Source organism: Zootoca vivipara, chromosome 2 (genome assembly GCF_965207765.1).
Source record: "Zootoca vivipara chromosome 2, rZooViv2.hap1.1, whole genome shotgun sequence".
Classification (NCBI taxonomy): Eukaryota; Metazoa; Chordata; class Lepidosauria; order Squamata; family Lacertidae; genus Zootoca; species Zootoca vivipara.
Genome location: NC_142584.1, coordinates 36,058,945 through 36,071,199, shown reverse-complemented (window position 1 = coordinate 36,071,199; position 12,255 = coordinate 36,058,945). Strand labels below are relative to the sequence as shown.

General features: G+C 41.1%; 1 protein-coding gene across 4 annotated transcripts in view; it reads left to right on the top strand.

The window, feature by feature from the left end:
• The window catches only part of QTGAL (queuosine-tRNA galactosyltransferase), a 186,705-nt gene that overhangs the window by 38,450 nt on the left and 136,000 nt on the right, over nucleotides 1-12,255 (top strand). For all 4 annotated transcript variants that reach the window (XR_015948061.1, XR_015948062.1, XM_035104653.3 and 1 more), the window contains one exon: nucleotides 4,727-4,822. Coding sequence is in view for 2 of the 4 variants with exons in the window: in XM_035104653.3 (XP_034960544.1) it covers nucleotides 4,727-4,822 (96 nt within the window). In the remaining 2 variants the exon portion in view is untranslated. The remainder of the gene's footprint in view (nucleotides 1-4,726; nucleotides 4,823-12,255) is intronic.

Sequence of the window (12,255 nt, the reverse complement as noted above, 5' to 3'; positions counted from 1 at the left end):
TGATGCCAGTTTCCTCAGGAACTTGATGTGCATGCACGACAGTAATGATTCACTTGTTCTGTTTTCATGTTTTTGTTTACCTTGCACAATATCTTTGCTCCCCTCAGCTTCGCTTTCTGCTAGCCCCATACTTTTTCCTTGTGTATATTTTCCTTCTATGCATTCTCATTTAGTTAAGCTGCCTGGTCATTGGTACCCGTGGCACACAGAAGTGCTAGTCATGTGCAGAACGCTGAGTAGGAGGGACATCCTAGGCAGGGGCTTGACCAAGTTGTAGTACAGTGGTACCTCGGGTTAATAACTTAATTCGTTCTGGAGGTCCGTTCTTAACCTGAAACTGTTCATAACCTGAGGTACCACTTTAGCTAATGGGGCCTCCTGCCACCACCGTGTGATTTCTGTTCTCATCCTGAAGCAAAGTTCTTAACCCAAGGTAATATTTCTGGGTTAGCAGCATCTGTAACCTGAAGCATCTGTAACCCAAGGTACCACTGTACTGCCAATATAGTGGTCAACATAGGCCCTGGGGCCCTGGGTGTGCGAGCCCTCCCCACCCACCCCCATCCGGTGCTTTGTGGTTTTTAGCATCTTTGCTCAAAGTTTGGGAAAACTATGCTACTTCTCTCATGAAGCACTTTTGTGGGTTTTGAGCATGCTGCCACGTTCAGGTTGTAAGGAATCTCTCCCCATCCCAATTGCTTGGATGCTTTTCATATTAATGGAATCCTTTGTGCTCAAGCCTGTTTTTAGCACCCACCATGGTTGGGCAAATGCCAGGGTCCACTGGGGTTCATGCTAGTTGCGCACGTCCTATGTTATATATTATTACATTTTGGGTGCCTACCTTCTCTTTTCCTCCACCCCTGATGTAGTGGGGCCCAAAGGCAGTATGGGATAATGAAAATGGCACTTGTATCGTGAACACTGCCTGGAATGTAAATAAAGTGGGTGGGGGAGACTTTGTACCTGATAGTGTGCAGAAGGCCCCTTGTCTAGGATCCCCTCAAACTCCCATTAAGCCTTTCAGTTTTGCCCACTGCCATAATGCCTTGTATTTAAAAGAAAATAATAATAGCAATTAATAAAAACAGTTAAAACAGAACAGCAAGAGATTATATCTTCTTCTTTTTTCATCCATTCATTCTTTTAAGTAGAGGGGTTTTTAGAAAAGAAATGGAGACATTACCTGAGATGGCATTTTTGGACATGTTTGCCTCAGGTTACAGGCTACATTTGCGAAACACAGAGTTGCTATAGATTGTTTCAATGCTTTCTTAAAGCAAGAGTTGCTCATATCAAATGGAGCAGAGGCCTCACTGAAGAAGAACAAGAGCATGTACCGTATATTAAATCATGAAGATTGGATGTTTCTGGGCCGGAATCAAGTATGTTGTTGCACTAGCACAGGCATCCCCAAACTTCGGCCCTCCAGATGTTTTGGACTACAATTCCCATCTTCCCTGACCACTGGTCCTGTTAGCTAGGGATCATGGGAGTTGTAGGCCAAAACATCTGGAGGGCCGCAGTTTGGGGATGCCTGCACTAGCAGGAGCAGAAGTGCAATGAGTCCTGCCAGTACAACAGGACTTAATCTCTCCCTGCCCCCCCAAATCCACTCAGGTGAGTTGGGACTTAAGTTTAAATTACTGGCATGAGTGCAGTAGTAAACTTTCCTTTATTGACAGTGGATGTGCTTGGAGTGTACTTATTGATCTCTACCAAGCCCTTTCTCTTGAAAACCGCAGCAAACCAAGTTCTCATATTGGGAACAAAGCCATAGTAGAGCTCAGCATAAGGAATTATTGCTTTTTGAGGGGTTTCTTGAAGTGGGATCCAAGATGTCAATTGTTTATTGAAAGAGCAAGCTATTCTCATGGGTGTATCTTGGTATTCACAGAAAAAAAAGATAACTGGCCATATCGTTATGTTATGAGAAGTTGAATAAAATCACTTTTTAATTGTAGGAGCACCTGGGTTCTGTATTAGGAAAAAAATGCTCACGAAAGCTGTCCATTGAAAGCTCAGAATGGCTTTCTTTTGGGGGCAGGGATGTTGTTGGACAGGATTTAAAGAAAACTTTGAACAGTTATAGCAGACCTAAGTTATAAGCATGTTTATTCAGACCCGCTGACCTCAATCAGCTTTACTCCCTGGTGCGTTCAGGAGCGTACTGTTGAAAGTGTTTTCACAGCGATTCCCTCTCTACAGGTAACCAAGGGAACTGTTACTCTGGGAAGTGTATGGAATGGGTCTGTTTAAAAGAATTTTCAGCACCCTCACTAAATTACAATGTACAGATTTGTTTGGGGGAGACCATACCAGTTAAAATGGGTTCTGTAGTGTAGTGTTTGATAGTGCAGATAGGCCCTTTGTTTGGGCACAGTGAATCTTGTTTTCTGAAGCCCAGGTGATCCTGTAGGCTTCCATTTGTACCCAAACCCTGTGCTTACACTGAACTGGACGCTTTATAAATGTTGCTTTCTTCTGAACTATTCTGCCATATCGGCAGGATTACTTGGTCTGAAGTCGTTGAGATTAAAATCTCCTAAATCCTAGTTAATCTATTTCAACTGGCTCATGGATTGGACTGCTAGTATATTTACCCCAGAGCATTGTGCATATCAGAGGCAGCTTTAACCTGGTTGCCTCTTCATTATATAGTGTTTCAAGGGTCTGAACATAGCTAAAACCTGGTTGCTTTGCATTACTGCTTTTCACAACTTGGGGTGGAACAGCTAACATTCTGCTCTAATTGGAAATCTGGCCATAAGAAAGCCAGTATTAAGACTAATCTGTCACCTCCTGGCAGCTGTTCATTAATTTATGTTTGTGTAGCTTTGGCCGGGTCAGTCTGCTTTGTGTACAGAAGCTAAGCTTTCTTATCTTTTTGTTATGGAATTCCTTTCAAACAGGCAGAGCTGTGTTTGCCCACCACTTCGCATCTTTTTCCACCTACTTCTTCCAGTTGTCCCCCCCCCCCATTTAGTTCTTGTCGTGTACTTTAAAGCTTATTTTGTAAATCCTATGAAATGAAAGAGTCTGGTGCGTGCGAGAGCGCATGTATATATCCACACATGTGCGTGCGCACATGCACACACACTCTTTGTCGAATCAATATGAAATGCTCCATTCTTAAACAAAAAACAAGCTACCTACCATTGGTTTGGGATGGGCTTCCCCCAATTTTGCGGTAACACAAAGGCTTGCTTCCTATGAATTATTAGGAAGAGATGCACCCTGGGGGTCTTTGTGTATGGAAAAATGAGTGAGCAGTCATGATAGAAACATTTTAAACTGCTGCTCAAGCATGGAAATTTGATTTGCGTTCTTAACGAACTACACCCCCCACTATACATGTAAGTGTTGTTACCAGACAGTTGATTGAATTTGCTTCAGTTGATATTATTCTCCAGCAACCAAACACTTGTGTTGCATGGCAGTTCAAATATTATGCAGTTAGAAGACCCTTCATACTATGACATTTGACTGTCCACAATGCATTTCAGGCATGCCACAGTTTGTGACCAGCCAAGCATTGGTCCTGCCAGAAGGTTGTCAACCTTCATGTGTTAGCCGGAACTGCAGATAAACAGCAAAATATAAGAGGATTCTTGCACCCCATGCCAAGTCACAATCCATGGCTGGCAGGCCGTGCTTGACTCCATGGGTTACAAGTTGGGCAAGTTTTGATATTTACACAGTTGCATTAACTTCAGTTAAGATTGTTTTATGAGTGAACAAGACTTTGATCATTAGAACCAAAGCTCGGAATTCGTAAGTTACTTCTCCTAATATTAATTTTGTATTCAGATAGCATCTGCCAATTGCTCCGAAGTCTGTACAGAAGGGCGCAGCAAGTGTGAAATGTCAGTAACAGTGCAATAAGCTGAAGATCTCTTTAGTTTACTTTGGATACATAATTAGTGGGAAAGACAAGACTAGCTTGGGGGCCCCACTGGCCACCTAGATAAGCAAATAGATGGAACTGTACGTGTCTATGCTGCCTTGGCAGTCCAATCTGATAACAATAGAAAAGCCATCACAGCTGTCGGAATGAAAATGTCTAAACAAAACTGTTGCACTCATTTAAAGGGTGTCATAGTTTTTAACTATGTATGTGACTTGATATGTCTTTAGGATGCCTGGTTAACTGCTCCTTGTATCTGTAAAGTTGGTGGATGGGGTAGATTGCAGCGTAAACTCTGTTAGTAGTAGGATTTCCTATGTTGAGAATCATGGTACATTGATACCATGTGCATAAAATCATAGAATTGTAGAGTTCAAAGGGATAACAAATGACTGCATTAGTAGCACCAAGGTTACCTCCCTGGGGTTCAAGCCTGAGTAGTGTGTATGGAGGTCCTGGGCTGCCCAGATGACAAGTTTCCCCCCCTCAGCCTCGCTGATGTGGTTCAAAGGAAAGCACAACAATATGTTTGGCACCAGCTTGGTTAATGCTGAAGGTTAATGCCAAGCATAGGCAAGCTCAGCCCTCCAGATGTTCTGGGACTACAACTCCCACCGTCCTTACCTAAGAGGACCAGTGGTCAGGGATGATGGGAGTTGTAGTCCCAAAACATCTCGAGGGCTGAGTTTGCTTATGCCTGTTTAATGCTGTCATGCTGTAGGGCCTTTTTCTCTCGTCAGAGAATGTCTGAAATTACTTAACTGTTTTAATGTTGTGTTATCTATACTTCCTAAAGGTAATGTCTGTTTGTGCTTTCAGATTATAGGTTGCCAAATTGAGAGAGAGCCAGCAGAGGCAACTGAGCGATACACTCGATGGATCAATAATCTAACCTGTGAGCAGCTTCTTACTCAGGTATTTTGCATTTATCTTTTTCACCTTAAGATGCCAAAAGGCTGATTCCCATCTATTTCTTCTGTTGTATGTTGTTCACACACTTGGCTTGAGTACCCAGGAAGTGGAAGATTATATAAATCTACCAGGTAGCAAGAGCTAGACAGTATAAGTGTATTTCTATGTTCTTAAAATGATTATAACAGCTCTTTAGGGTGGAGAGAAGTTATAGAAAGCAGCTATACTCCCCATATTTCTTGTTCCAAACTGTAGGTGAACAGAATCTATACCAGGCTTCCTCAACCTCGGCCCTCCAGGTGTTTTGAGACTACAATTCCCATCATCCCTGGCCACTGGTCCTGCTAGCTAGGGATCATGGGAGTTGTAGGCCAGAAGCATCTGGAGGGCCGAGGTTGAGGAAGCCTGGTCTATACCATGATCACTGCAGTTGGGCTGCACTTCATTATTTACAAGCATCATCACTTTAGATTCTTTCACAAAACAATATTTTTGATTCAGGCTTCTATGCCTAATTATGCAGAGCAGTTAATCTATTGACATAGAAACTAGGGTAGACATTATTATACACTCTGTTAGATTTAGTTCTTTGGGAGAGCCAATGTGGTGTAGTGTTTGGAGTCCTGGACTCTGACCTAAAGTGATCTGATGTTCAAGTCCCTGGCCAGCCATAAAGCTCAGCTGGTGACTCTGGGCCAGTCATTCCTTTTTATGCTTGGCCTATTCTACCTCGCAGGGTTGTGGTGAGGATATCCTTCATCTGTGCATGTTACACTGAGCTCGATGGAGGAAGGATGGAATACAAACACGATTAAGAATAATAATTCATTGTTGTCTTGCTATCTTATTTGCATAAAAAATAGGTTATGGATGCAGTACAGAGTTGTGATGGGCCATGTTAATTACAAATGTGAAAGGAACAGGAAACACAGAGAAATACAGCAAAGATAACATGAATTTTAAATCTTCATCATGTTGATGCTGCTGCCGATAACCAAATACCAGCATAAAGGTTCTCTTTCTAAGTTTTGTTGTTGTTTAGTCGTTTAGTCGTGTCCGACTCTTCGTGACCCCATGGACCATAGCACGCCAGGCACTCCTGTCTTGCACTGCCTCCCGCAGTTTGGTCAAACTCATGTTCGTAGCTTCGAGAACACTGTCCAACCATCTTGTCCTCTGTCGTCCCCTTCTCCTAGTGCCCTCAATCTTTCCCAACATCAGGGTCTTTTCCAAGGATTCTTCTCTTCTCATGAGGTGGCCAAAGTATTGGAGCCTCAGCTTCACGATCTGTCCTTCCAGGGAGCACTCAGGGCTGATTTCCTTAAGAATGGATAGGTTTGATCTTCTAGCAGTCCATGGGACTCTCAAGAGTCATTGTTGTATTTGAAATGTTCGTCTCTAAAGTCAAACCAAGTGCTTGTTGTTATTGTTAAGTCATTTAGTCGTGTCCAACTCTTTTTGATCCCATGGACCAGAGCACGCCAGGCACTCCTGTCTCCCACTGCCTCCCGCAGTTTGGTCAAACTCATGTTCGTAGCTTCGAGAACACTGTCCAACCATCTCGTCCTCTGTTGTTCCCTTCTCCTTGTGCCCTCAATCTTTCCCAACATCAGGGTCTTTTCCAGGGAGTCTTCTCTTCTCATGAGGTGGCCAAAGTATTGGAGCCTCAGCTTCAGGATCTGTATTGTTCATGTTTAAGTTGGAACATTGATTTGACATTTAAGTACCCATACACATATTTATATATGCTCATTCCAATGACATGATTAGAACAGCATTGTTACTAACAAATGGTGACCTCTAATGATTTTGTGATTCTTGTGGAGGGCAGTGGGCAGCCTTCCGAAGCACTGAAAAACTGAGGAGATGTGTTTGTGATCTGCCACTGCGGTATCTTCAGTTTGGTAGCACCAGGGTCATGGAACTCCCAACCTAATGAAAATAAGCTGGCACCGCCTCTGAGTTTTAGGCACCAACTTAAGATTTTGATGTTTGAGCAGGACTTATTTTGAAAACAACCTACTGTTTATATAACCTTGCCACATAACCCATTCTGTACCCCTCCCTCCAAATAAAATAAAATAAATCGAAATATAGTTTGATTTTATTGTTATGTACTTTGGGCCTTAACTGGGATCTTGTACACCAAATGGATACAAATATTTAAAACGAATGAAGATTCTTTCTCCTCTCTGCATTCAGCTCTGAATTCCTTGAGTCTCAGGAGCTAGTTTAGGAACTTGAAGCGGGAAGGGGAGGGTTGTTGGGTGTGGTTGCCATACCGAGCTCTTTCCTACAACCCCCCCCCATTTTTTTATACTAGTCTGTGGATCCAACCTTCCAAGTGTCTTAACATAGCATCTGTTTGTGTATATATTTAAGTATGTGGGGAGACCTGTCGCTGTGCTACAAATTTTTTACCATGGCTTATATTATGGCTTCCATATATAATAGCAGCATTCAGAGACGTTGGATTATATCCATATTTATGCAAGGTCGGGTATTTGATGGGAAGCTACCATATTTTAGTGCATTTGAGGGTTGAATAACTCTGGCCTTTCCTGAGGTGGCTGAAGTAATTTTTACTGTTGGTTTCCCACTAATACTCTGCTAGGTACAAAAGTGTTCTTTGTTTTTTGTTAGGTTTGATTTTTGCTGCTATTAATAGCCCATGTCATCAGATCAATGGTGTGTTCTGTATTTGTGCATGCTCAAGTTTATGGGGTAAGAAAAAGAGGGTGGGAAGAAGAAAAATATATATTTTGCCCATCAAGAATTTATGTAGTATCTCGAGAGTGGCTTTATATAACTGACCCTTTTACTGGTCAGCACATACTTATTTTGAATTCTTGAAATGCAGAAACCCAGGACAAATGATCTCTCAAGTGAGATGCATCTTGTGTGATTTGAAACCAACATAATTACCTTAGCAACAGATTGTTTCCTACCTAATGCAACAATCACTGAATGAAAAAAAGTTTGGCAAACGCAAGTACATTTATGGAAGAAACCTGTTCCATTTTCATGGAAATATGTGTATTAGCAGAGTATGATGAGGGATCTAATGTCTGGGTCATGGCAGACCATCACAGCGTGCCTTAAGAAGCACATATTTGGGGCTTAGATTTTGTGGTATTCTGGCAGGAAGACAGGTATTTTTAATTTTTTTAGGCTTAAGTTTCTCAGAAGAGGAATAAATCTATGCTAGGTTTCATATTGTAGAAACTCTTGTTTCATTTCCTCACTGCTCTAATGTTAGCGGCAATCATGCAAGTTTCAAGTTGATAAATATTATGCAGGGTGATATCTATGTTGCGCCTTCAAACTATCTGGTGAAATCTCTTAAGTATGAAACAAAATACATTGTACATGTATAAATTATACATGATTATACCATATAATCAATAGTACATGCTATAGAACGAGGCATTGATATTTAACGTCAACTTCAGTGAAAGACTCACAAGAAAATGCCTTCTTGGAATGGAAGTACATACTCGAGTGGTCCTTAGATGAATTTTGTGTCAGATAAGCAATCGAGGCATATTGTATTATACATATTATCTTATTTATATGATGTTAGCCGCTCTGAGCCCAGCTGTGGCCGGGAAGGGTGGGATACAAATAAAATTTATCATCATCATCATCCAAACAGGCCATTAAGGCAAATGGGTATGAGTGGAACGGGAATTCTTTATCAGTAGGGTGGCAAAGCTGCCAAGGGTCACAGAAGTTATGGTTGCGAAGAAGCTCTGTGAAAGACTTATTAGTTTTGAGAGCTTAGAAGTGGAGCCTTTGTGGTCAAGCATTAGGCTTCAGGCACTCATTCAGGTGTGCTAAAATTATTTCACCATCATGAAAGTCTTGTAGAGATTTAAAAAAACACCAAAATCAACCCGTAATAAGAGCATAAAAACAAGCAACTGTGCGCTTACCTGCCCTTAGAAAGCTCTTTAGTAGAAGGAATCTGCCTCTTGGGTCTGCCAGTGAGTCTTTAACAACAAAGGGGCACTTCAGTGCAATAAGCATCATGAACCTCCCTTGATTTAGAAGACCTCTGGAGAGCAGAGTTGATCAGTAGTCATTTGCTTTTTAAAAGGTGAGTATAATTTTGCTTTTTAATGGTGTGTTTTTTAAAGATAGATTTAACAACTGATAGATAGATAGATAGATAGATAGATAGATAGATAGATAGATAGATAGATAGTTTAACAACTGAGATAACTTTCGAGGCAGGTGGTACTATAGACAGGTAACTTACTTACTTACTTACTTACTTACTTACTTACTTACTTACTTACTTACTTACTATACAGCCCTTCATTCAAAGATCACAGGGCAGTTAGCAATGTATAAAAAACAAAAATACATACCATAATGATGAACATAAGCAAAAACCAGCTTAAGCAAAAACCTCAGTTTAAAAGGCTGTAGATTGTTTAATTCGCTAAAGGCCTGGGAGAAGAGGAATGTTTTTGTGTGGGATCTAGAGATATGTAATGACGGTGCCAAGTGGGCCTCCCTGAGGAGAGCATTCCACAAACACTGAGCCAGCGCAGAAAAGGACCATTCTTATGTTGCTGCCCTCTGTCCCTTTTGCAGAGGAGGCACACGAAGAAGGGACTCAGATTATGATCATGGGCTTCAAGTCAGTTCATATGGGGAGAGGTAGTCCTTGAGGTATTGCGGTCTTGAGCAAAAATTAGTTACGTAGGTATGTTGTGAATCTTAGTGCGAGTGTTGAATACATGGTAGACGAGGGAACAAGAATTATGTGAATACATAAACAAAAATACAATAATCTGTCCTTGGTGAAAATGAATACTTAAGAATCATAACAGAGAAAGCTGTGGAAAACTTTATCCCATGGCGTCAGGAGATGATGTCTTCTTTGATACCAATTCCAGGAGGGTAATTTAAGATGACGCAGAATAGTTTCATTTGTTGAGCATCTCTGGCTACAAGGTATTTATTGTTTACTTGTAGTGATATCTTAAATGGAAAGCCCCACCAGTAAGAAGTTCCTGCTACTTTTGAATTACTGTATTTTTCTGTGTACAGTATAAGACAATGCTTTTAGCTTTAAAAAAAAGGCAAAAATTGGGTGTTGTCTTATACACGGATAGTGAATGCAGAGGGGGGACATGCGATTAATAGCGGCAGCAAGCAGGAGATTGGCAGCAGCGATTGGGTGGGTGATTGGTGGCTTGCTGCTGATTGGCTGCGGCAATTGGGCAGACAATTGGTGGCTGCAGCGAAGTGTGCGATCGGCAGTGGCTGTGGCAAGCGATCGGCAGTGGCGGGCAGGCAGGTGAGCGATTGGCGGAAGTGACCTCCTCCACTCCCCAAAGCTAAACAACTTAATTTCTTAATTTTTGGTTAAAAAAATAGGGGTCGTCTTATACATGGAAAAATACGGTGGTACCTTTGTCCTAAAATATGTATTTGACTCATATTAATACAGTGAAACCTCCGGTTACGTACCGTCCTCCTTACAAATGCTTCGGGTAACGAGCTCTGCTAACCTGGAAGTAGATGCCCCTAGTTGCGAACTTTGCCCTGGGATGCAAGTGGAAGTCGCGTGCCAGTGGCGTGGCAGCAACAAGAGGCCCCATTAGCGAAAGCGCGCCTCCTGTTAAGAACGGTTTTGGCTTAAGAACGGACCTCCGGAACGAATTAAGTTTGTAACCGGAGGTTCCACTGTATAAGCCTTATGTGACAGCTGTAACTTTTAGAATTAGTTTTAGGCACACAAAGTACAGCCCATGCCTATATACAGCACAGTTTGAGAAGTAGCATGATCACAAGTGAAGTGGAGGTAGGGCAAGAATGGGTTTTGTGGTTAGCACAATGTTAGCCAGGCCCTCGCCCAAGAGGAAATGTGAGTGGTTGTAAGCCATCCGGTACATGAAGAAGGAGGAAGTGGTATGCATTGGGCTGCTGGGTAGCTGTTGGGTTTCTGCCCTTTCAATGGATGAGCTGGCTTCTCTGATGTGGGTGAATTTAACCTTTTGCATCAGATCTTGCAGAGAATCACTCAGTATGCACATTTTAAAATATCTTATCGTGAACTGGTTAAGTCCTCAGTGTGATATGAAATGCCATGTATGAGTTGCTGTTGCCTCAGAAAGAGCTAATTATTGAAATAGAAACTCTCAAAAACAGTGTAGGGTTTTGTTCTTTAAGGGGGATTTTCTTTTGTTTTCCATGATAAGCCCACATTTAAATTTATTCATTTATACTGTGCACCTATAATCAGATGGAAAGTATGCTGGTAAAAACACTTTTGGGACCTCAAAAACACTTAAGTAGAAAATATTTTTTCCTGCCAGTGGTAGCTCAGTGCACTTATAGAAATTCAATATGTTATTGGGAATAATTAAATTCCTACACGTTCTTAAATGTTCCAGTGCTGCCTTAGGAAAAGATCTCTTAAAGAGCACTCTCAGTGAGGAGTGTTTCTTTGGTCCTCTGTTTCCTTGGAGCCAAAGATCTATTGAATCGCTGTCTGGTGGGCCCAGGGAAGCAGAAAACCAAACCACATTGCATCATTCCCTTATTACTGGCTTTTGCTATCTCCACACTGCATCTTATCTCAGCACCTAGTGACCACATGCATTTGTCTTCTTCTGCTTTACTTTTCAACCATAGGAATGGGTGTGTGGGTGTGTGAGTGTGGGTGTTACCACCCAACCTGTTAAATTAAATATTTGTGTTTTTTCCTGTTATTTCACAGAACTTTCATTTTGGCCAAATGATAGGCAGAAGTAACTGTCATTGGCTGATATTTGTTGTAGTAGTTAATTTGTAATTACAGTATTTTTGGTAGAGAGAAGTAATGGAGCAATCAAGTCCCGAAATGATTAAATATAGTGGCTCATATTTTTGAAAAACCCTGAATTGTACTGTGTATGCCCTTCCTATACATTTAGTTTTGTCACCTTAAAGCTAATGTTTAAAGCGTCCTCAGCATGGCCAGTAAGGCATGGAATATTTTATTCTACATATTAAAATTACAAGGCAGGTTTTGTGCTGTCAGATAATTTTTTTACTAGTATGTGGCCATAAAAAGACGGCTTGCTTCAAGTGTTTGGTCTTTGCTTTCATACTGTGCATACTATCCTTCGTAGTGTTTAGTACTTGATGCTGAATTTTTCCAGATATTTCTTTGTCCTGTGACTTATTTTATTGAACAATATTTATTTACTGCTTAGTGGTTAAAAATAAAACATTAATATAAAATAAAACATAAATAAAATAAACAAAACAAAACATAAATTTTTCAATTAGAAAAACAGCTAAAACTTAGTGTTTGTTCTGGCACAAATACAACTGAAGGTTGAGAACTTTTTGTTGTCCTTTGTTAAACAGAATTTACATTTGTTCTCTTGCAACACTGTGTGTCATTGTCTCACCACAGGACAGCAACAAAGTCA